General features: G+C 41.1%; 1 protein-coding gene across 1 annotated transcript in view; it reads right to left on the minus strand.

The window, feature by feature from the left end:
* PCNT (pericentrin) overlaps positions 1–26,323 on the minus strand; it is an 89,532-nt gene that overhangs the window by 30,273 nt on the left and 32,936 nt on the right. The window contains 12 exon segments of the mRNA XM_030486583.1: positions 225–395; positions 3,404–3,631; positions 5,656–5,775; positions 6,209–6,438; positions 14,122–14,265; positions 15,407–15,569; positions 17,025–17,236; positions 17,710–17,924; positions 18,761–18,912; positions 21,019–21,165; positions 23,721–23,885; positions 25,126–25,359. Of these exon segments, the coding sequence (XP_030342443.1) occupies positions 225–395; positions 3,404–3,631; positions 5,656–5,775; positions 6,209–6,438; positions 14,122–14,265; positions 15,407–15,569; positions 17,025–17,236; positions 17,710–17,924; positions 18,761–18,912; positions 21,019–21,165; positions 23,721–23,885; positions 25,126–25,359 (2,181 nt within the window).

The raw sequence follows: 26,323 nt of genomic DNA on the forward strand, positions 1-26,323 counted from the left end.
TTGGAAGGAAAGGAAAATCAGTTTACAACAAATATTGATCAATCAGTCTCAAAGTTGAAACTGATGGACAGGGGGATGACAAAATGGAACGAAGCAAGAAAAAGGAACGTTAGTTCAGGACAAAGCATGGAGAATACTGGATAAGAGGCACATCGACTACAACATCAGTCATTGGGTTTTTGAATTGCTTAAATATCCAGCTACAAGTTTGCACAAACTCTTACTTCTCTCTCTTTTGACTGAAGTGCTTCTTGCTCTGCTTCTAACTGCTCCTTCAGCACTGGAGCGGCACTGCTGTCTGCTGGCACCCTGTGCCTCGCTTCATCCAATTTGGACTGGAGGGCAGAGATCTGAATCAGGTTATTGTACTGTTGCTGTTGCAATGCCTCTTTATCCTGCAAAATACATTTTTTATTGTATGCTAGAATTAATTGTTGTCAATATACATACCCACCTAACAGAATAACCCTGCCAAAATACTTCATCATCCCTGACAAGCCCCAGTACAAGTAGTACATAATCCCAATGGCCTATAAAGAAACAGGAATTTAAAACAACTGAATGTTTTTGGCTCACTCACATGAAACACATGGTATTAGCCAGCCCCTCGGGCATCCTGCTGCCATACATGAAAGAACCCACATAGCAACAACAGAGCCTTCCTTGGTTTTATATCAAGTAAAAATAAGACATTACCCACGCCATCTTGATCACCCACAAAACCCCTCCAGTGACCATGTGCCGATCCATATTCCTGAAGAACTGGGCTGCCTTACCTCAGATTTTCCCGTATTTACTGAACAGCAAAACTGCAAGTGTGCCATAGCTCTGGACACAAGAATTAAGATTCTCCTGCCATTCCCCAGCTGCTAAGTTCTGAGGTTTCTGCGATAATCCCATAAAAACAAGCGGCAATCCAAGCTAAAGTCAGAGCTTTATGTACGCTCACTGTAAAACATTCCTCTGGATGCCCAAAGAGATGTAGTCAAAACATGGCATCTTCTTCCACCGATACCAAAATTCATAGGACAGCAGACTCCTTCAATGAACCCTACTTTCAAGACCTCAAGCAAAAGGATGAGCAATTCTCCCAGCACAACCCTAACTAGAAGTGGCGAAGAGAAGCTGCGTAGAAGCCTCATAGCAGTCTTCCAGTATCTGAAGGGGGCTACAAGGATGCTGGAGAGAGACTCTTCATCAGGGACTGTAGTGATAGGACAAAGGGGTGATTGGTTCAAACTTAAACAGGGAAAGTTCAGGTTGGATATAAGGCAGAAGTTCTTCCCTGTGAGGGTGCTGAGGCGCTGGCACAGACTTTTCCCAGAGAAGCTGTGGCTGCCCCATCCCTGGCAGTGTTCAAGGCCAGGTTGGACACAGGGGCTTGGAGCAACCTGCTCTAGTGGAAGGTGTCCCTGCCCGTGGCAGGGGGTTGGAACTGGAGGAGCTTAAGGTCTTTTCCAACCCAAACCAGGCTTGGATTCTATGAACATATCAATCTAAACAACTGAAAGGAATTGGAGAAGAAAAAGACAAAGACCTGCTCCACGCACAAAAGAGCAGGACAAAGGGATCTGCTAGCTGTGAGTTTAGTCAGTATTCTTCACAAAGATACCATTCCATATTCAAAATTACTCTTTCCAGACCTATTTCTTATTGGCAGCAGTCTCCAGTAGCTGCAATACATACATTTTCATATGCTGGAATTTGGGGGACATGCCATACTCATTGAGTCTACTTTTACATGAAAATGCTGTGACATACAATCATTCTTAGAGCTCCATTGGCACTTATTTAGTGCACAAAATTGCTTTAAGACAAGCTATTACAATGTCTACAATTGGCAAATAGAATGGTACAACCTTGTTTAAAGCTGATTAATTAGCTTATTGGGAAAAGGAAAAAACAAAACCAAGAGTCTGAATTTGGCTTATTTAGGATTTTTAAGAAAGACTAATTTAGTTGGACATTCAAACAGCTAAAAGAATATTTGAATTCGCATGGTCAACAGAAAGCTAAGATTTTAGAGACAAGAGCAACTTGCTAACAGCAGTATCACAGTTTCCATCCACTTCAAGGCAAGCCAGACCTAAAGCTAATGGGCATGGCTCTTGCATGCTTGGATAAAATCACAGGATGGCTCAAGATGGGAAGGGTCTCTAGAGCTCTCTGGTCCAACCTCTGACTCAAAGCAGAACCAACTCGGCTTTGCTCAGGGCCTTGGCCAGCTGAATTCTGAACATCTCCAAGCCACAGAGATAGCACTGCCACAATGAGCCCCTTTTTCCAAATCTGGCTGCCCTTGCTATGACTGTTTCCCATTTAATTGGAATTCCCTCTGTTGCAGCTTATGCTTATATCGTTTTATCCTTACACTATACACCTCCAAGTCTGCCTCCTTCTTTATAACCTCATATTATGTGGTTGTAGCCAACAATAAGATCTCTACAAAGCTAAACAAACCCTGTTCTTCCAGCGTCCCCTCAAAACTCATCTCCTTAAGCCCCCTGACCAGTTTGATGTTCCTTTGCTAGACTTGCTCTAGTATGCCAATGTCCTTCATGCACATGGGAGTATAAAACCAGGCACTTCTCTGGATGCAATCTCACAAGTGCTAAGTAGATGGGAATAATAGTACCTAATAAGCTACAAGTGACTAGTTTGACATTAGCTGAAGCTAAAGCATGAAATAAATAATTGTTCAATATTTTAAAAATTAAAATAATGGAAGCAAGTATTTACAGAATTAGCAATTAAACTAATCAATTTAGTTTGGATCATGCCAATCTTAAATCTTCAGACTTGACAGACACACCAGCAGTACTCAACCCAGGAAAACTGCTGGGAGGAAACCGAAACAGTTTAAGGTAGAAAAGGTTACTTAGATGTTTGGTAAAAGACAAATACTTCTGCTAAATGAAATGTTATTCTTAACTCTAAGGTGCGATTAAATCTGCAGTAGTAAAACAGCACAAAATGTAGAGTATGGCAAACAGATCTGGCTCCAAAGACACATAGCAAGAAGAACTACCAATTAAAATAGGATTTTAAACACAGTTACTTATTGAAGACCCACAATGTTTCATATTCAGTAACACTATCTTCTTGGGAACTGCCAGAGAAGCAGAAGAGCTACTCTGATCTACGCAAACATGACAACTATCAGAAAGCAGCCTCTATAGTAAGTAGGCTTATAGTTCTATATAATATATTAAATATCTATATAATATACTAAAACCAAAGCTTGATTAAAACTGTGGCTGTGATACCTCCCATTGACACAACAGTTTAACTCACCACTAGGTGCCAGGGATAGTGTCAAACAACACTGTAACACACTGATATCCCCCATGAAGACACTGTCTCCATACCGCCACTCCCATCTAAATAAGCATTTTAAAATTACTTGTTTTAATTCAGTTTCCACTTTCTTCATTTTGTGCAGTTGCTGTTCCAAGCAGTGTACGGTCTTTGAGACTTCAGTACTGCTGTGCTTCAGTTCTCCGATCTGTGCCACCAGTTTTTCTATCTCTTTATCACGAGCTGTAATTTCTTGGTGTTTTTGCTCCTTTTCTAGTAACAGCTTATTGTAATCATCCATCTTCTCTTTTATTTCTGCTTGCAAAGATTCTACCTATACAGAAATCACATTATACAGATATTCAGGCAATATAAGAAACTTCCAGTTGGAAGCAAGAGTAATTTCATGACAGAGTAGGTAGAGTTCTACTACGGACTAAAGTAGTGGTAAAATTCCAGATGAAAGTAAAACTAGATGTGGACAGAAAGGATGAAAAAGTAACTTTCTGAACTCTTGTTTTCCAAATCCAGCAGCTCTTAAATATACATTTGAGTACTCTTAATATTGGTAGTATTCTTGCAAAGTACTCAAGGCCCAGTCATTACCAAAAGGGGCCATGTGGTGTGGAAGTGGGTTTTGTTTGTTTAAGACTAAAAAACCCCAAGATTACATGAATTATTACTAATAGCATTAGATGCATTTCTGTAACCTGAGACCCCTCTTTCATTACTTCATGGAATTCCAGTTTAAAGGAAAATACCAAGAATTGAAAGCTAAATATGCACCGTAACATACTCAATGCCTGCAAATCAGAAAGATTCACAGTAGTCAATGCAGAACAGGTCTTTTTTTTCACCCCAAATCACTTAAGTATGAAGAGGATATCAATTTTGAGATCTAATCATGCACAGAGCTTCAGGAAAATGGTCACTCATTCATCCCAGTAATCAACGTGAAGGCAAGGCTAGGAGCTTGGGTAACAGACGCAGGAGAGAACAATGTGTGAGAGACTACATTGGAAGTGATAAAGTCATCAAGCACATTGAAAGCAAGCTCAGATAGGAAAGCAATGGGAAACCTAAAGGAAAAATACTTTGGTCAATATTAATGAGCAAGGAAGATAAGATTTTACAAACTAAGTGCTTTGTTCATCACTAAGTGTGAATTTCTGCAAACTCCACTTCAAATATAATAAAGTAAAAATTCTTTGTATTAACACAGAACATCACATCTTCCAAGTATTTTACAGGTATTACTACAGAAGAAAAACACCCTCTAGCAAAATACAGAAGAACAGAGTTAATTTAGTCAAATTAATAAGGATGGAGAGCATCACAGACTAGATGAGAATACTAAAAGTATTGCTTTTCTAACACCAAGGTGCAGAGTTTCATAAACCGCACATAAATGAATAGCTGAAAATGAAATTAAGTAGTATACACACTGAAGTTTTGTTAAGAGCAGGGCCATAAACAAGTGCTGAAGACTAAGAAACAGTGTATCATTGAAATTCCATTATCCTTGTTTCATACTCTAAACCTCAACTTCTTTTATGCCAAAAAGCTCTTTTACAGTAAGTAACTGCCTATAATACATGTGAGCAGTAAGACAGGAGAACGAAGCACTTAGGTACAGGAAATTAAACTGAAAGCAGTTCCTCACTCCCTGCAAGAATTCTGCCACCCTAAAATGTGTATCTTTATCTCCAAGGCAAACTAAAGGCTTGACATATCAAGAACAGGGGAAAAAAAGCCAAAGCAGATCTAATTAACAGAGGGGACTGAAAGAAAAAGGAAAGAAAAGTTAGAGATGTTCATGCTGTTTTCCATACCTGTAGAATCAATTCATCGTTCTGTATAACGTTCATTTATGTGAAAAAAAAACCCAAAACAACAAACAAAAAAACAAAAGTTAATCTTTGAAATCAAACACAAACACATGAAAAAAATTACTCATTTATAAACTGAAATAGGACAAGACATACAGACAAAGAGCATCTCTTTTTACAACTCTCATAGGTGGAAAAACTAAACACATTTAGAACCCAGAAGTCATCCTTCATGTGTGCTCTGTCAAATGTCTGTATTGTGGTCTCCTCATTTAATTTAAACCACACTTACAGGCTGTGAAAGTTTACCGTGATGTATATACAACATTTCTTTCCATCTCCAGAAGAAGTAATGTAAGTATACTCTCACTGCATAAATGTAGCCCAGTCAGCTGAGGGGAAAACTGCTCTCTGGGTGACAACAGACAAAAGATGTCTCTCAAGAGCTGGTACCCAAAGACAACACAGGTTTTGGTGTTTAATGATTAGTGAACAAGCTCATTTGGCCACTGAGTGTGATTTTACTCACCCTGTACTCCCTGGGTTTTCCTGAAGTCTGCAATTTTGCTGTAAGTTTTAACCGTTCTTCCAGTTTCTGAATTTCCTGCTGAAAATCATCACGTTCGTGTTCCCTTTCTATAGCTTGTTCCTGTAAACCCAGCCAGAGAGAATGAAAAGCTTTTTATAGAAACTTTGCATCTCATCAAAATATAGAGTACAAGAAAAACGTGGGGGTTGTTTTTGTGGTGAAGAAACTGCTCACTTCAAAATTAACACCTTTTAGCAGTCCTGAAAGTATAGCTCAAGTTACAGGAAAAGAAATCAAAAGGACAACAAAATTTTTGCCTCTGATGTACATACAAATTACAATTAGCAATTCATAAAAAGGAAAAAATTATCCTGTAATACTACAGAAAGGCAATTGAAAAACTGCCTTCACATGACTAGAATACCAAGGTCTTAATTTGAAACAAAATGGAAAGTATCCCATTTTAGGGACAATCTTCCCAGTCTCAGCCACAAACTAGAAGGAGTATTTATCACCTCCAAAGCCATGGAAGGGTGGTACCAAGCTTGCTTACATCCATGAATTGCCGCTGGTTTTTAAGCTGTTTTTCAAGCACTTGAATTTGCTGTTTTAATTCAGCAACCTCCAATAACTGGGTAGCAAGGTCTTGATTACTATGCAGCTGTTCTTCCAGTTCCACCTCCAACACTTTCATTTGAGAGCGTAAGTTGGAATGGTCCTTTTCTGCCTGACACTGAAGATCTAATTTCTCCTTTGCTAAAAATTCTACTTCCTTCAGTAGACCTGAATAGGGACACAAAAATAACACAGTTATCAGTGCAGGGTACAAAAATCAAAATGAGTTGATGATGAGGTTAAATTCAGCATCAAAACCAAAGGAAAAATCTCCTGAGATGTAAGAGATGTAAAAGGAAGTCTGATACTTGACTGCCCACTGTGTCTCTGAAAGGCATCTCCAATAAGACTACCGTATGGTGTGGTGAAGGAGCACATGGGCATCTGTTCTCAATCCGACAGTGAACCCCAGCTGGAGATATTCTGGGCACATAGAAAACTTTCACCTTCACCCCTGGAGACCTCACAGTTCCCATCTCACCTGACCAGGAGTCCTTTGTATTCCTTCTATAGGCCCTCTCAACCCAGTTCCACACTCTTCCTGCCCCAGAGGCTCTTTCCAAATCAGTGCCTCAATCCTCCAGATTCATTCCATTCCAGATGTGCTCCATCCCTAAGTTTAAGCTCCACACCCCCCTGTCAGCCACCTAGTCTCTCATATCCATCCTTCCAACTGCCCCATCCTTCACTGTTCTATCCTAAATCCTCACCACTCCTTTTATCCCATCCTACGTCATATCTCTTCCTGATCAAACGATCCAATAAAGAACTCTCAATTCCTCCAAACTGCTGTGCTGAGATCCTCCTTAAGCCTCCAAAAAACAGACACAGGTCAGCCTCTCAATTACTCCTCTGCTCCATGCAATGCTGGATACTGCTGCTGCTGTCTACACCCAGTCCATCTTCTCAGTGGTCTCTGACATCCAGCCCTACCCTGAAGCTAGCTGCTATGAGAAAACAAAGTTAATCTTGTTCTCTGAACCTGAGTGGGGGTTAAAACCCCAAGAAAAGTCACACTTACAGAAACTCATCCCAGTGCTAAGGTTACAAAGGGAAGAAACTCCTGAGAAAAAGATAGCACATATTTGCCCTACACAGACTGCAAAAGAAATAGCACAGATTTGAAAACATACATAGCTCAAGATTATTAAAGTTCTTAATAACTAATTTATACCTACAAACTGCATTTTCAATCAGCTGGATGCACTGAATCCACTGTTTAGGAGACCCAAACTGAGACTCTGTTGTGAATACACTTAGAACAAAACTATTTTAATGTGCATATAGCTAAGTAATGTGAACATGAAAATAGAAGTTTGGCTATTCAGTATTTAAAGCAGGGTCCTGCAAGAGCTCTTTACTTTACTTTCAAGTGTTCCATTATTCTTATTAAATGTTTTCAGCCACAGAGAGCAAGATAAGTCTATGATTCCAATAAGGCCATCCAGCCCAGTTCCCAAAATGGGACAATTCCCTTTTCCAATCACGATCAACTCAATCCACATAATTTCTGATCGAGTATCAATTTAAACTGTTGTTCCAAACCTTCAAAACCCAAAGTTATTCCACAGACTCCTCACAACATCTTTTCTAGTGCTTCACTATCCACAGGTACTTAATGAAATCTATAGACACTTTAAAATAAGCCAATAAACATGAACATTTCAACGTGCATGCTTAAGAGGAGAAGCATCACAAGCTTAGAATGATGCAATAGCATTTTCATTAAACACTGGGGAACATGTCAACAGAGTAAGGATAACAGAACAGAATGCATAGGGACTGGGAAGACTGTCTCTGGAACTTAAAGAGGCTGGACAAAGAGAAACAAGTCAAGTTGATTCTGTTTCGGGACAAAAATATAGAATAAATGTTTATTATTTTATATATAAATATACACTAAATATATTTAATATAGTCCAAATATAGACTAATAGCTCTGGGGCCCCCAACACAAGAGGGATGTGGAGCTGTTGGAGCGAGGCCAGAGGAGGCGCCGGAGCTGCTGCGAGGGCTGGAGCAGCTCTGCTCTGGAGCCAGGCTGAGAGAGCTGGGCTGGGGCAGCCTGGAGAAGAGAAGGCTCCTGAAGGGGAGACCTTAGAGCAGCTCCAGTGCCTAAAGGGGCTACAGGTAACCTGGAGAGGGGCTTTGGACAAGGGCCTGGAGGGACAGGACAAGGGGAATGGCTTGAACCTGCCAGAGGGGAGATTGAGGTGAGCTCTGAGGCAGAAGCTCTTCCCTTTGAGGGTGCTGAGGCGCTGGCACAGGGTGCCCAGAGAAGCTGTGGCTGCCCCATCCCTGGCAGTGTTCAAGGCCAGGTTGGACACAGGGGCTTGGAGCAACCTGCTCTAGTGGAAGGTGTCCCTGCCCGTGGCAGGGGGTTGGAACTGGATGAGCTTTAAGATCCCTTCCAACACAAACCATTCCATGGTTCTGTGATTTTATGACGACATATGTGCACCCACAGGAAAGGCACATACGAACTGACACTTCTGTGAAAACAAGCACAAGGATTTTTCCTTCTATATCCTGAAAACCATGGTCGTTAATGAGTTGATGGCTTTTTAGCTTCAAAAGGAACACTACTGCTTTCTGATGAAAAAAATGCTGATTGGAGAAAACTGAACTCAACAGTCACAACCACTTCCTCAGACAGAAATGCAACTTAATGGAACAAAAGTCATCAGCTAACAGATTTTATGTGGAATTGAAACGTTATGTAGAAAGCAGGTATCACAGTTTGCAATCTCAGTAAGTGTAATCTGTTTGGGCTTTTTTTAAGCACATGTTCCCCAAGTGCATCAATATAATTTCAAGCCACATGAATCATCAGATCACAGATTTGTTTCTTTGAATGGACAAACCTGCTATTTTACGAATGCTAATTCAGATCATGCAATGCCACTTTGGTAATGCCCCGGCACACTCCCCCCCACTCCCAAGATCACCATCAGCAAATGCCAAGCTCCAGCCAAAGCGCATTTGATTAGCAAGGCCATTCTATCCACATTAGTACTACACATCAAAAAAGGGAGGAGGTGTCAACTTTTCAAGGCATAGGACATGTCAATCGACTCCAAACAAGATGATTTGCATCATATTTTCCACATTCTATAAACAATTCCAAATCAGAGGAAGAGTACTATCGATGGCTGGGGTGGGAGAACTACACTCTGACCCGCTAGGTTAGATGTTCCCTCTCACTGAGTGCACAGGAGCACATTTCAGGACAATGAGGTTCTTACCAAAACTAAGTTAAATAAAAATGGTGTTTGAGGGAGATTTGAATGGGACTGAAGGAATAAAGATACAGTAGTGGGTAAGAGCCCAATGCAGCTTTTTAACTCTAATGGGAATTTATCTAGATCACCATTTTTTATTCACCTAAGGGACTTGCTTTACCCAGCTCACATCCTTTGGGGGAAAAGTCCAGAAACGAGAGAACACATCTAAGAATATATATATGTGTGTGTATGAATAAAATTGATCAAGAAACATCATAAGATTCTTATATTTTGAGTAGACCACAAAACATAATCATGACAGCAATGAACTTATCAGATCTAAATGTTTGCTACTCAGGAGTTCAGTATGCACATGTAAGATTAGGAGGGAGGAAAAAAGATATTAAACAATGTAGGTGCCAAATTGAAAGAGGCAAGTTTTACTTTAGCATCAGACCTCTGACATCAGTGTAAAACTTTACACATCTGGAAGGGGGCTACAAGGATGCTGGAGAGGGACTCTTCATCAGGGACTGTAGGGACAGGACAAGGGGTGAAATGGGAAGTCCAGGTTAGATACAAGGAAGAAGTTCTTCCCTGGGAGGGTGCTGAGGCGCTGGCACAGGGTGCCCAGAGAAGCTGTGGCTGCCCCATCCCTGGCAGTGTTCAAGGCCACGTTGGACACAGGGGCTTGGAGCAACCTGCTCTAGTGGAAGGTGTCCCTGCCCATGGCAGGGGGTTGGAACTGGATGAGCTTTAAGGCCCTTTCCAACCCAAACCAGTCTATGATCCTTCTTGCTTGTTTTTGGTTTCACCTAAGCAGCCTTCCTTCCCACTCTCCTCTCCTTTTTTCTTGATCTACCTCTCCATTCAATTCCGTTTCTCTAGTCTCCCTTAGACTTCCTTCAGTTCTCACTATCTTTTTGAGATCGGTATTTTACATCACCTCAAATATTTTTCTCCCCCCCCCCCCCCCCCCCCCCCATGATTCTAACAGCTCACTATGTAGCATTATAAGCTCCCAGCAAGCTTACAACCCACTCCATCCCCTCAAAAGAAAAATGAAGCTGGTAAACATGAAGATAATAGTACAAGGCACTTGAAGCCTAATGGCAGCAAAACCTTTCTTTCCCCTTTAAGTACTGGTCAGCTGAATATTCTTAGTTTTAGTTATATTCTGATGCATCACGGAAGTCATAACTTTTTTTTTTCCCAAGATATTCATAATCTCAGTAATTTGTTGGGCCTATTTATGAAGTACTGTTCCTCTTTGTTAAAGTCAAAACTAGCAATTCATTCACTCCGGTGTTACAGCAACCCAAACTAGGAAAAACCCACACTCATCATTACAAACCTGAACCTTCTTTTTGTGCTACATTAGCAATAGGTGTTCCTAGAAATCAAAACAGACAGACATGTACAAGACAAAAACAGGACACTGTGATCCATTTCAGCTTCTAACTCACTACAAAATTCTTATGCAATACAGATAGCTCCTACCTCTTATTCAGCAAAAATGCACTTCACCTTTATTATGACACAAAGCTCCTGATGACATACGTTGATCCATGTCTGTAATTAGACTAGAGCTACTATAGAAATATGTTTTCACTAAAACCATGCAAGTTGGTTGCAACATTCTTGGCTTTTTAGTTCCTTCCAGGGGATTCAAAGCAGGATTCAGTCCAGCTTTGAATGTCCAGGACTCACTGACACAGACTTACAGACTCTAATTTGTCATACATTTCCATGACACACAGATGTACTTATGTTCAACAGTATCATGGAATGATTTGGCATTTCCAGTGGGATGTATTGCTCGATGCCATAACCAATGTTGTAAAGCAAGCACAACATGCATTCAGCTTCAGTTACAGCCCCTGAATGTTTCTGTTCGACTGCCTTTCCCTTGAGGAAGAGAGCTTTCTCAACCTCTTCCTCTGCTTACTGGGACAAATGAGGGTAGGGTCTGTAAGCCAGAGCAATCTGCACAAGACTATTTTCCACTATTCCATTTTCCCTTAAGGTAATAGTAAGACATTATTAAGATGCCACATGAGAGATCAGAGATGGACACAACTTTTAATACTAACATACATACGCTACTTTTCAATAGGGCCTGTAGCGATAGGACGAGGGGTGATGGGCTTAAACTAAAGAGGGAAGATTCAGACTAGATATAAGGAAGAAATTGTTTACACTGAGGGTGGTTAAACGCTGGCACAGGTTGCCCAGAGAAGTGGTAGATGCCTCGTCCCTGGAAACATTCAAGGTCAGGTTGGATGGAGCTTTGAGCAACCTGGTCTAGTTGCTGGTGACAAGGTTGGCAGGAATGTCCTTTGAGGAGCAGCTGAGCACTCTGGCTTTGTCTGGTTTGGAGATAAGGAAGCTGAGGGGTGACTTCACTGCCCTCTGCAGCTTCCTGAGGAGGGGACGTGGAAAGGGACGTGCTGGTTTCTTCTGCCTGTTATCCAGTGATAGGATGTGTGGGAACAGTTTAAAGCTGTGCCAGGGGAGCTTTAGACTGGACAGTAGGAAGCATTTCTTTACTGAGAGGGCATTCAAACCTGGAACAGCCTTTCTAGAGAGGTGGTTGATGTCCCAGCCTGTCAGTGTTTAAGAGGCATTTGGACATGTCTTTAAAAACATGCTTTCACTTCAGGGATGACCAAAAGTTGTCAAGATGACTGTTGTAGGTCCCTTCCAACTAAAAATATTCTACTCTCTTCTAGTTGAATATGTCCCTGCTCATCATAGGTGGGTTGGACTAGACTACCTTTAAAGGTTCCTTCCAACCCAAACCATTCTATGATTCTATGTACAACATGAGCATTTTGATTGCACTGCATTTGAAAGGTCAAATGCAAAGCCAAAAGGAAGAACACAGAAGGATGGTTGCCCATGAGAGCAGGACAATGATAGAGTCAAGAGTCAGAAGAGTAGGTGAAAAGCAGCAAAGTTAAGAGAAGAAGAGAAGATGAGGTGGGGGAGAGGCAAGAGGCAGACAAGAGTTGCAGAGGAGTGATACAGTAGGACTGAAAGTCAGGCAGGAGTCTACACAGAGGCTCCTGAGAAGTGGACAGATTAACTGCAACATATAGACTGTGTCCGGTCAAACACACCCCTTCTACAGAATTCAGTTCTGTGTCCTGAAACCTAGAGTCTTTACATTCCTCTGCTACCCAAAATGGAGAAAGTAACTAGAAACTGTTTCTGGCTGTCTTTATTTCTGCCCTAAATATGCAGCATGTACAACTACCTGTTCTGTAGTTTGCTCAGGCCCTAAAGACCTATGCAACATAACTGAAGGTGGCATTTTGGTGACATAGCCGAGGGTAGCGTAACGTTGGCATTAGGCGGTGATCCCAAATGATAAAACATCTGGTGGAAGGTGATACAGAGGAATTTACTTATAGCACTACTAGAATGACATTAAGGCTTCAAATTCAAGAAGTCAAAACTATATAATGCTATTCAAATGGTTCAGGGATTCATCATTAAGAACCAGCATAACCTAGTCTTGAGTTCCTGCACAGTGCAAGCCACATAACATCTCTGAATCTTCTGTGAATCAGAAAAACATCTTGCATGTAAGCCTGCTATGTTACACTGAGATTCTTCAGGGGGTTTATTAAATCACTGCTGTCATTGTTCAAATGTATGCTCCTTCATTTGCAGTGTGAATTATCACAGCACCAACTTACACTCATGAAGTGTTATTAGACTCCATACATGTATGCTGAAAAGTTGCCCCCTATCCTACCCCACTTTCCTACACAAGCTTCCTGTAGTTAGCTCACGTCATATCACATACTCTGTGGGGCTGAGGGAGTCATGAAGTGAAAGAAGGAATTATGTAGATTGCTTATTTACACCTACTTATATGAGTTTGATTTGGTATTTCAGTGTCTGGCTATGGCTTGCAGTGAGCCGCCCTTTGTTTAAGGGTGGCTTAAAGGTGGTTTAAGGATGAGCTTAAAGTCTAAGTTTAAAGTTCAAATACTTGCCTCCCCCTATCCAACAACAATATCTCATCCAGCTTTTTCAACCTATATACTTTCTCCTTTAAAAACCTAAGCACATTTTGAGCTTGATCATTAAAATCTTCCCACAGTCACTCTTACTGATACCTTGACAGGACAAGGCTGGGGAGCAGAGGAAAAGCTTACGTGTGAAACTAAGTACACATCATCACCACAATTTTTTCATACATCAAATAATCTCCTGGGATGGTTTTATTTCTTCTGTCATTATTAAGCTATCTCCTTAGGCTTGGAAGCAGTCAAAAGCCTTGAATCTCCAACTCTTCTCTTTGTAGTGTCAAATAATCAGCATTTCAGTTACTAACTAGGTGTTAATGATCTGTTGCAACTAACTACCTGTAGTTAATACACGCCTCTCATTTTCTCACTTTGCATTTCTAACTAAGCATAGGACTTACAGCAGCACTCTTCACTTACAGTACTACCATCTTAGAAGCAAAGAACCAGTTGCTTTACTTTCTTTTTCCCTGCCAACCTCTGTACCAGACTGAGCTGCTCACTAGGTCATCAAACCAAAGACTGATACGTTACAGAAACACACTGCAGTGTGCCCTGACTGGAGATACAAAACACCCACTCCTCACCAAGGATTGCTTGCTCCTGGGTTAGTTCCTGGAAGCGTTCACGCATATTCTCCAGCTCCACAATAAGGTGGCGTTCAGATTCCTCTTTCAGATTCAAGGCCTCTTCCAAGGCAGCTTTTTCTGCAACATAGCCTTCAATAATGCCTAAAATCCCAAGTTGAATTGCAAATAGACAAACTCATCTATTGGAACAAAGCAGCTTGAAAACACAAGTAAAGATTTTTGCCAACAATGGAAGGTGACATAGAAAGGAAAAAGTACAAGATGACTTAAATTAAACTGTAGCTAGGCTTTTTGAATGATATCAAGAAATAAAATGTATCAGTTAAGGTATTTAACAGATTTTATGAGGCTGCCATACCACAAAATGTCTCCAAACATGTAGAACGTACATGGGGATTGTTAAGCCTTGATGGCCTGGGGCCACCTCACAACATAGGACAGCCTGACACATCTGCTGCTGGGGGCTGAGGGTTGTAGAAACAGAATCTCCAGAAAGTAAGATCAAATGTTAGATTCAGAGCCCAAGAAATATAGGAATTATTCACAGAAAGGAAGGAAACAGGATTTTGGAAAGACTGAGTAAGCCTAAAGGAGTATGACTGAGAAGAGGAATGGAAAGCAGATGCCACGATTAGGAAGAGAAGCTCAACTTGAAGGACACAGAAACCCACAAAGGTTCTCCTACGCAAAAGCGAAGGCCTCAAGTCATCATCTTCACAAAGGGGCATTAGATTGATGACGTACCGTCTGTGGTAGCATCGAGATTAACAGCCTCAGCCTTTTTGTCTCTCTTACAGAATCTCTTTATGGCTGTGTTACTATCAAACATTGCTCTAGTTTATGCTGAACCCTCCCAAGGACAGACAAGTGGGCTGATTTACACTGGGAGTGTATCTTGTCAATAATCCAAGCTCCCATATCCAGACATGCAGGAATGCAAACTGCTGTTTTAAAAACAGTGGTACGTTTCACATGCAGCCAATGGTGTGAGAATAGGACCAAGCACTATCACAGTTGCCCCAGGGAAATGCATAAGGGAATTAAGTAGTAGATTTGCAAGAGACGACCCAAGCATCGAGTAATTTAGCAATCTGAAATGCAGAAAATGGATTAAAAGGTTGGACTTGATGAACTTAAAGGTCTTTTCCAACCTAGCTGATTCTATGATTCTAAACAGGCAAATCAACAGCAAAAGTTGCAAAAAGGGTATCATAAGTATTTGGAGGCATGAGCTAGGAGTAAATGACACTGAAACCTCTTTCTATTGGTTTCATTTTCTTACCCTCTGCTTTATGAAGCTCTAATGCCAGCTGATTCTTGGCCTTACTCTCCTCGCCGAGGCACTCCAGGAGTTCCTTGTGCTGACTTACCACTTGGGCAGTTTCCCGGTTCTGGCGGCTGAGTTCTTCTTCAAATTGCGCTTGGTTTTCATGCATTTTCTCCAGCTACAAATAAACCATTGCCCCTCACATCAGACCTTGGATGTACATGCAATGTAATACTACCAACAGGCATTTAAACATAAACCTTATTTTTATAATAACATTTATGCATTAAGGTCCAGCTTTTCGAGTTTTATTTCAGTACTAGGTTGACTTTGCCCAAAACCCCTCTACACTTTGGTGACTCCCTGTACTCACATACCTGTATTTTTACCACAAATCTTCCTTAGGCACATAAGTTTCTTTACTGTGTGTAAAGAGATACCTTTTGATTGGCTAAACTGCTTGGTTCGACAATTCCTGAGCCACTTGAAATTCAAAGCAACCTCACAATTTCAAGAGATTTAGGCACATCTAATAGAAAGTGAAGTCAATACATCAACAGGTTTCCAAGGTATGGATGGCACCAATTCTCAGAGACAATGCATCTTGCATTCCTATGTGCAATGTCTCAAGTTCAACTAAAGCAGCTCTGTTCCCATTTAATTTGTATTTAGCTTATTCTGGTGGAGAAAAGTTGGAGATAACCAGGATTTCACAGATGTAAGCACAGTATGTTTGAATGCAGCCGATGAGGTAACCTAAAATCTACATCTGCCATGGCTTGGGCAAGAGCTTTAACCACAAGTTAGTTCCATACTAGTGGAACCAGCACCAGTACCCAAAAGCAGAAGCTGAATCACCTCATTCTAGGAGGAATTTTTTAAGATGGTGAATATACATTTCACATAGATGCTTATCTCTAGGTTGCACAAAATACCTGACAAGAAAATCAATTTCAGATATATTCCTCCCCTTCACATTTTCTCTTAAATTAGGGGCTTCCTTACTCAACACACTAATTACTGTTGCACTACATTCAGTCCTTTAAATGTATACAGTACTTGGGTATCTACTTCAGATTTACAATTTCTCTTCCCAAAGCTGAATATCTCAGACACTGCAAAACTCAATACGGAAATATTAAAATTCTTTTATGAGAGTGAGTCCAGTTCCTTTTAGCACAATTAAACAGTATATAATCACAAGGGTGTTTGCTTGCTGCTACCTACATATTTCCTAAACATTTTCACATGGGACTGAGTTTTCTTGAACCTGCTTAACAATGTTGAAGAAGTATTGATGTGAAGTGCAATAAAACTCCCTCAAAACCACTTCACTCTTAAGTCTCCTGAAGTTACCAAATGCATCTAAAATCCTAGCTTAAATCTACTTAAGGCAACCAACTTACAGTCTTCCTAAGGATCTGCTAGAAGAAAAAAAAGAAGTTGAAGTCTCATTTATAAGAAATAAGAGCAAAACCTTCATTGTAAGAAGCACGGGATATACACACTTCCCTATATTGATAACTTGTCATGTATTCAGACAAAACCTGTTTCTTTTTAGTAGCCAATCCTACAGATACAGAATTCACTTTTTTGGTGTAATTATACATCTGCATATATTAAAAAGTTTTACTTGTTTAGTTGATTCTGTAACCAGTTCCAGAAGTCTCTCCACTGCGGTGTGCAAACGGCGACAAGTTTTCAGTATCATCTCTTCATTTTCACATGCCAATTCTGGCTTTGCAAAAACACTTTCACATAAGTATTGGCTCAATTCAGACCCCTCATCAGTCACTGGAGACAGCTGGTTGTCTTCTGTGAGAGTTTCATCAAGCAGCTCATCGACTGGAGACAAGCAAGCTATTTCAAACCACAAAATAATTACACAGAACTGGCCACTCAGATAACAACTGACAGACAGTGACATTGGTTAGTCCTGAAGCTGGATTACAAGGTGAAAACTTGTACACATCAGTAACTCAGTGTTGAAAAATCAAGAGATCTTTCACAACATTTGGAATTATTGTGCTATACATCAGGGCCTGAAACTCTGCATTCACTAAGTTCCTCTTTCCTGCTCTATCATCTATTCAGCCTTTTCCAGCAACATAAATAGTGCAACTATTAAGTTGCACTATTAAAAGAACTAAAATGAAAGAACACTGACAGACACAAAATATGGAGCAACTTTGAAAGAGACACAGAAAACTGCAACAAGACATACCCCCTTTCTAAACCTCAGCCATATAAAAGGAAATGAAAGGGCATTTTTCGAGGAAGTGAATTGATTACATTCAGTTATGCAGATTTGTACTCACCCTTCTCTAGGTGATGCTTTTCTTTGGCTTTGAAATATTGCATGAATCCCATTTCTTCCATAATACTGTGACCTTCTCTAGAATCTCCAAAAGACACACTGTCATCAAGGCAAAGACCAATCTTGCTACTGATAAGGTCCTCAACAGCTATTGTGGCCTTCACCAACTCCATAAGCAATTTCAAAACATGCTGGTAAGATTCCTGCAGTTTTTTCCTAGAACAAAAGCATATTGGACGCTTCAAAAACTGCATGCACGTGATTTAAGACACTTCAAACCTACTGAAAAACTGACAGTCTAAAATGGCCATAGTTGGGACTTATCAATGAAGATGATTCAGATGACTCAAAAAACCAAGTCCATTTCTACAGAGGAAAAACCCCTTTGTCTTCTCCACAGGTAGATGGAGAGATCATATTGCAGTCACAAGCATCTAAGCTTCCATTATCTGTGAAAGCACCAGTAGGGAGAACACGTCTACTACTACAGTATCTGTGACATCCCAAGAACTAGGGGTGTTCTGGCAGAGTAGACAACAAAAATCGTATTTAGGAAAACATTTTAGTGTTAAGAAAAACAAGTATGCCAGTTTCTTAAAGATTAAAGAGGAAATTCTTCTACAAGCTTATTCAGCATGATAGCTTCTCTAACCCACACATTCCAATGCCACATCAAACCAATCCACACTGCACTGAAGGGTTTCTGCGACCAAGAGGCCTTTTCCATTTCCTAGCTTTTTCCAAGATAACGGACAGCGGAAACCCCAAAACACCAAAGTCTCCATCAGACCGCAAGGGAAAAATGAAGGAAACAAAATAATAAATCTCACTTTCCATGTCAAGGTAGTTTGGTAACTCAACACAACCAAACAAAAAGAAAACGCCAAAAGCACTCAAACTAAAAAGCTTGCAACTGAAACCAATATATCAGCATCCTGCACTATTCACTTGAGCTGCTTTCATTTTACCTAGTTACTAATTTCTTTATGAAAAGTGAGAAAACAAGCAGAACGACCAGTCACTAAGCATTAGGTAACCCAAGATGAACAAACCTTTCCTCCTTGGATTGCTCAATATCAGATCTCAACATGGCTACCAAATTCCCTCCTTCTAGGTTTTCTCTATCCCGCCGCTCAAGGAGTGTCTCCAGCTCAGAGTTGGTCTCCTCCATGGCATGGTTTAAAAGCTCCACTTTCTTTTCCAGCTGTGGAAAATACAGCAAAACAATGCAACAAAACTGATCATTTTGCCTAAACTCTGAACTTCACCCAATGATCTTACCCTTCATCACCTTGGATATATCCACACAATCGTTGTCTCCTCTCAGGTAAATTTACTTCTACAAGTATTAGAAATGAAGGATAGCAGAAAGAGAAAAAAAGAATGGTCTGGTTTTCAGTTCTCCATTTCTGGTGTTAGTTTTCCCTCAGGGAGCTGCCTCCCTTGCATTCAGACCCAGACAATGCAAAAAGCTTGTAAAAACCTTGTATTATACTTCAGTTTGCTCTTGGTTTGCTTTCATTGCTATGCCTCAAAGACACAAAGCAATGTCCTAGCATGAATTTTGACACTGTAGTACACAAACCCAAACAGCAACTTGATCCAGCATCATCAGTGCCAGCTTTCTTCTTTGCTTTGAGCTCTGCCTGAAACAAGTTTCTATAAATATGTTTTCTCTCCTCATATTTATTTCTGATGACACCTCTAACCAATTAGAAATACATATTAAAATACATATATGTGTGTATATACCCACCTCTGACCACCAGATTCAGCTGCCAAAGAATTAGTACTATTTCGTGAGAAACTTTGTCTCATAAGTAAGCCAATATATTAGTCCAAATATCTATTTGGGAGGAAACTGCAAGGAAAGAAAAGCATTCTCTTCCCATGCCAACCTTCTCACCCCTCACCAAATCCTGCAGGAATAGCAGGAAACAATAATGCACTTTTTCCCATAGGGGAAATTCTTACTCTTAGTTTTTTCCACTAAATAGATAGGCCTAACAGAACAGTCTAATATACCAGATTTACATTTCGGTCAGAGCTTCCTGAACCGTGAGAGAAGACATGAATGTTTTTTTCTAAACTTCGTAAGTAAAATAGAATCCTTTTCAAGCTGTTCCTCTCTTTTGGGGTATCCTGGATTCAACCTAGATATTTGCTTTACAGGAGACATAAAACTTTGTTTTGTTTGGCAAACAATATTATCTTTGCCACTTGTGGATCCAAACTTCCCATTTGCCTTACTTCCTCCAAACTAGAGCTCAGTTGGTCTAACAAAGCCTGCTAGAGCACTATGTTCTTAACAAAAAACTGTGATAGATACATTGGCATCAATACTCAAACAACAAAAAGGCAAATATCCAACCTTTTCTTATACAGCAGTGTTAATCTCCCTGAGAAATGGGGGTGTTGGTCAAGGAGAAGCTCCTCGTTACCCAGCCATGCGCACTTGAGCCCAGAACCCCACCATGTGCTGGGCTGCACCCCCAGAGCGTGAGCAGCAGGTCGAGGGAGGGGATTCTCCCCCTCTGCTGCGCTCTGGGGAGGCCCCCCTGCAGTCCTGATCCAGCTCTGGGGCAACAGCACAAGAGGGATGTGGAGCTGCTGGAGCGAGGCCAGAGGAGGCCCCGGAGCTGCTGCGAGGGCTGGAGCAGCTCTGCTCTGGAGCCAGGCTGAGAGAGCTGGGCTGGGGCAGCCTGGAGAAGAGAAGGCTCCTGAAGGGGACACCTTAGAGCAGCTCCAGTGCCTAAAGGGGCTCCAGGAAAGCTGGAGAGGGGCTTTGGACAAGGGCCTGTAGGGACAGGACAAGGGGGAATGGCTTTAACCTGCCAGAGGGGAGACTGAGATGAGCTCTTAGGCAAAAGCTCTTCCCTGTGAGGGTGCTGAGGCGCTGGCACAGGGTGCCCAGAGAAGCTGTGGCTGCCCCATCCCTGGCAGTGTTCAAGGCCAGGTTGGACACAGGGGCTTGGAGCAACCTGCTCTAGTGGAAGGTGTCCCTGCCCGTGGCAGGGGGTTGGGACTGGATGAGCTTTAAGGCCCCTTCCAACCCAAAGCAGTCTGGGATTCTATGAAATAGCTGAAGACCAGTTTTCAAGCCGATACCCAGGTTCAATTTCCATGTTAACTGCTGTAGCACTCCAACTAAGAGACAGAGCCCATCATACATTAAAGCCTGAAAACTAGCAATCACAAGAACTGTATACACAGTCCCTCTACATACATCTTGAGAAAGGTGAGAGCACTGTGTTAAAATACAGCCATAAAAGCACATTTAAAGTCTAGGTTTAAAATCCTTTCCACGCACCTGGATAATTATTGCTGCTTTTTCCTGCAGCTGGGCTGATAGCATCTCCTGCTCCTTCTGGTGAGCAGCCTGTGCCTTCTCCCTTTCCTGAATCAACATCTGCTCCTTGTCATGCAGTGATGCCTTTTTTTCAGCTTCAAATTCTTCCTACATAAGTCACATAATATACTTTGGTTTACAGAGAGAAAAAAGCCAAACAAACCAGAAAACCCACCACCAAAATCCACAACCAAACCCCCACAATCCCCCTCTTACTTTCTCTTTACATGTGCATGCCTTACCTCCTGATTAGCCTTACTGCTAGATTAACTAGCAGTAATTTACATGGTTAACACCTCCAATCAACAAAATCAGGCTGAAATGATGATTTAAAAATAGTTAGGTAGATAAATGAGCTATTTGAATGTGGTCACTGAGACCCAGGTCATTTCAGACTGCTGAGATAGCAATGAAGATCAGACAACAGATGGTTAAGTCAATATAGAGATGGACAGAAGCCACTGTAAGCAACTTCAAGTAGTACAATACTCATAGTACTGAGTTCCACATAGGAACAATGATTTACCAGAACAAACTGAAAATCTACAAGGTAGATTTACACAGTTAAATGATTTGGAAGCTCTTCAATTGGATCTCACCTCAGAGTGCTCCAAAGCACTCTAAAGGAAGGATTATCAGATATCCTTCACTCCTGCACCAGCAAATAAGGGAGGTGAAACAAGGTCCTGCAATCCCTTCCCAGGTAAGAGGCTAAAAGGAACCCTAATTAGTAATAGTTTCTGCAATATCAGGATGGGAAATCAGTCCTCTTGTTCACAGTATAGAAAACCCTCAAGCCATTTGGTCTATAAACACTAATACACGCCAAGGTGACAGCTGCCATTTTCACTGATAAGTCAAGAAAATGATTTTTCTGCAGGGCATGAAGTAAGCCTTCAGAGCAGAACATCTGTAGTCACCTGAGCTGTCCTGGATCCTTTGTGGAAGACTCAGCCAGTGCTTGCACTGAGTAGAGTCAAACAGCAGAGTATTTAGCAGTTAGCAAGATACGAATGAACAGACGTGGCCAGGGACCTTCCTCAACCAGTACAATAAACCTGTGGACAAAGTCTCTGAAACTGTCTGCCTCTTCTTCTCAGCAGCAGTGCATCCAATAAAAGAGAATGTCAGGCTGTAAAAAGGAACGCTGAGTATCTAAAATCTGCAAGGGGAGGCAAAGAGAGCGAGAAAGCATGGTTGGCATGAAGACAACGGCAGAAATGAGATGGGGTAAGCAGGTAGGGGAAGGCTCATTGCAAAAACCTGCCTGAGACCTTGATGCAGTTCAGCCTGACATTGCGAAGAGATCCAGTCAGTCTCTTCTGGGACAAAACACACATGAAGTTAACAAGGAAAAAAAAGCCAAAAGAGACAGCTGTACTAGCAGTAGCATTACCCCATGCCAAATGTCAACAAGAAGAGAGGTTTCTGGTGTCCCAAATGCTAATTTAAGTGCCTAGACAGCACAAGAGCGAGAAGACCAGGAATTACTTTGGGGGTATATGCGTAACAGTCAGTCCACTCCTGGCTTCCGCGGATTGAAGGCCGGGGTTCAGCTGAGGACAGCAATGCCAAATATATCTCCAGCAGCTTTTCAGGATATACTTGTGTCCTCTGTTTCAAAAGACAGCTGCACCAGACGGAGAGAGGTCAAAGAATGACCAGGAATCCACAGAGGACCAGAGGGAGGAAATAGGAGAGATTTTCTGCACATCTGCAGCACCCAGTTGTACAGGTTTGTGGAACTGTTAGGAAGAGTCCCACCTCAGGTTGGAGCACTGACAGGAGCAGTAAGGATCTGTTGAAATCTCCAAGGAGCAGCAAATAAGGAGATGGTACTTCATCTAAGTTATCTGTGCTCAACAAGTTGCTCTCACCACATGCTCAGTACAGTGATAACACTGAGGTGAATGTAAGCACTGACCTCAGTGTGTTGGCAAGTTTCCCTGTCTCTTCTGGCACAGGTTGTGCCTTCTCCATAAGCTTAATAACTCAACATGGTCTTGTCACCTAACCAGTTGAAGGCATTTTGCACAAGGCTCAGAAGATGACAGGCAATTACTACATCACACACAAGGCCAAAGATAGCATCTTAAAGATGCTTATCAAGATGAAAGTTTAGAACTCAAATGATGATCCCAAGAAAGCAGAAATGAAGAATAACCACCAAAAACATCTCATGAACAAAGAGCTTACTGTCATCACACTCTTGGTAAAAGTTTAGATAACACTGAACATGGATTTGCTTTTATATACACTGAACAGGTATACACACAAGTGCAGTGTACAAGGGATGATAGGCCAAGGGCACAGTTTATGCAGACAACAGGAAGAAAAAGTTTCAAATGATGAACTGAACAAATGTACACAAGGAATGTTGCTTAGAACAAAGACTGGTTTGTTTGAAGGACACTGCTTCACATCCAATTCAGGATTGTAAGACAACCTTGTAGTAAATACCATAGTATTGTAGTAACCCTGTAGTAAATACCCTAACTGCTTACAAAACACTGCAGTGTTTCCAATTCTGCTTTTCTAGTTCTAACATTGTGAGGCAAGACAACCTAGTTCAGATTGCCATTGTAGAGTCACACAGCTGAAGAACAAAAATGTTCAGCAGTTTAGCAGTGCCTACCCTGAAGTTCATGTCCACCAGCCCCTACCTTAAGCTGTGCAATCTGCTGCTCAAGCAGTACCTCCGACTGACACTTCAGCAGCTCAATCTCTTCCTGGAACTGGAGTTGTTGCTTCAATTTTACCTCCTCAAATTGAGCCAGAAGAGCTGATCGTGCAGTTTCTACTTCAGAGGCCGACGCAGAAGCATACATCTGCAGACAAATAAGTAATAGAAAAGATTTTAGCCACAGTGTTATAACTAAGCTAAAAAAGCAAAACAAAACCATCCAGCTCAACCAAATTCTTCAGAGTATTTTCACAATAGTTCTCTCCAATTCTCAAGGTCATATACAGTTGCTATCTATCATCATGCTGACTATAAAAAAAAGCAAGTTGATCTACCTAGTTGAGAAGCAACAAGGCATTAGATACCAAGTATCTCCTGTATTCATGAGACCATTAGGTCAGACTAACCAAGTACTCCCTACTTGTTCTTTCCAACAGACAGAAATGAGGAAGAAAAAGGCAGAGAAAAACAGGGGGAGAATATATTTTGTTGAGACACAATTTCTCTTCTTCAAATGAAATTAAACATTACATAGCTATATCTAATGTTATGAGATGCCACAAAGTTCATAAAAAATACCAGAGAAAGGTTTGGGGGTTTTCTGTTAATTTGTTTTCTTTTTTTTTCTTATTATCCTCTCTAAGAAGAGTCACTGCAGCCATCAGAATAGAAAGAATATATATAACATAGAAAAGTGAAGTCTTGATCGCTTGTGGCTGCTTGCATCAACACAAGTCAGACTATATAAAAGACTCATTCCATTTCATTGTTTAAAGATAACTTTGTGTAGATGATTCCATTTTTAGCCTTCAGGAAAAGAAAAACAATCAAGCTTACACATTTCCAACAAGAAGAAATGGTAAAGTTTTAAGGGCAACTAGGAAGATTTCCAGCCCTCCCTGAGAAAACATCTGGAGAAGTATTATCTACTATAATAGTTTCTCTAAGGAAAAAAGAAATCAATGTTAGCAAAGGTTGTTCATTTATAAAAGCCTGAAGTGAGCAGTTACTTTCCACAAATGGTTAATGACCTGAATTGTTACCTATTAGTTTTCTACCAAAATGGCAGCTTTCAAATGTTGAATTAAATACAGCAGGAACTCAAAAGAAAGCAGCCCCCACCCCAATAAAAAGAGCACTGCAAACAGGGATTTAAATGTAAATACATCAGGCTAATACACATATATGAATTGTCTTAAGTCCTTTTACATAAAACCAGGCTTAAAAATGTTAACTTTGTCTTTTCTTATCTATTGGCACTATTAAAACAAAACCATCCAAAAAGCATCTGTATATACCACCTTACTTCTAAGGTTAATAAAACTGATTTTACTTTATGACAATCTATGGATTATTCTGGGTTTAGGTATTAGCAACATTCTGACCTTTTGCTCATGTTCATGCTGTGCTTTTAATTTCTCCAATTCTTTTTCCAGCTCCCTGGAGTATTCTTCCTTATGTTTCTTCATTTCTGTCTCATGAAGATCCTGAAGTTCTTGGAGTGCTTTTCTGTGCTTGTCCTCCATATGCAACACTTCTTCACGTAATACATCCAGGGCCAGACGTTTCTCTTCTTCCAGCAACCTTCTTTGATTTTGAAGAGCAGTGTGCAATTCATCCTGTACAAGCATTAATTTAAAAAGGGGAGAAAAAGAAGGAAGTACAAATATTTTTATAAGCCACTTGTAAAGCTCATGTCATGCTGTATCAAAGCTTCTTAAGTTAACAGGAAAAATACTGCCTCATGAATGATGAGCAGACATACATACACATAGAATCATAGAATAGACTGGGTTGGAAAGGACCTTAAGATCACCAAGATCCCACCCCCTGCTACAGGCAGGGAACACCTCACACTAGACTATGTTGCCCAAGCCCCTGTGTCCAACCTGGCCTTGAACACTGCCAGGGATGGGGCAGCCACAGCTTCTCTGGGCACCCTGTGCCAGTGCCTCAGCACCCTCACAAGGAAGAACTTCTGCCTTATATCCAACCTGAACTTCCCAATATCATTGCAATGAGTTTATTTTTCCTATGTAGTAGAAGTTTTTGACTCCCCTACTTAGTCCTCTATCCATGGCATCACTCCCCCTCACAGCTCAATCTTCAACTTTATCTTTTTGAAGTTCTTTACACTCAAGAACAATTAAATGCAGATTTAAGATTAGTTAGCAAAGATAGGACAGAAGAAAAATACCCACCTTTCCCCCCACAAGACCTTCCTCTCAGCCTTTGTGGGGACAGAAACAACATACAATCAGAAGTTTGAGAAGTGGGCACGGTGACAGACAAGTCTGAAAAGCAGTACATCTCCCTCTGGAAGGCTCTGAAGTTTTAGCAGTGAGCTAAGCCTTCTTACCTCTTTGACTTGGAAAAGCCTTGGCATCATCTCTTACCCATCTGAATTCTTAAAAGAGCTGAAACCTCCACCCAATGAAGAGTAAAGCTATGGACTTCTGCTAAGGGCCCTAAGACAAGATCCACTCACCAACAACCTGTTCCCAAAACCCCATGTGGAGGCTTTAGAGATACCCTTCTTCTAGTCTTCCCTTTGATACTGTGCCACTAGAGAGGATCTTTAGA

This window comes from Strigops habroptila, chromosome 5 (assembly GCF_004027225.2).
Source record: "Strigops habroptila isolate Jane chromosome 5, bStrHab1.2.pri, whole genome shotgun sequence".
NCBI lineage: Eukaryota > Metazoa > Chordata > Aves > Psittaciformes > Psittacidae > Strigops > Strigops habroptila.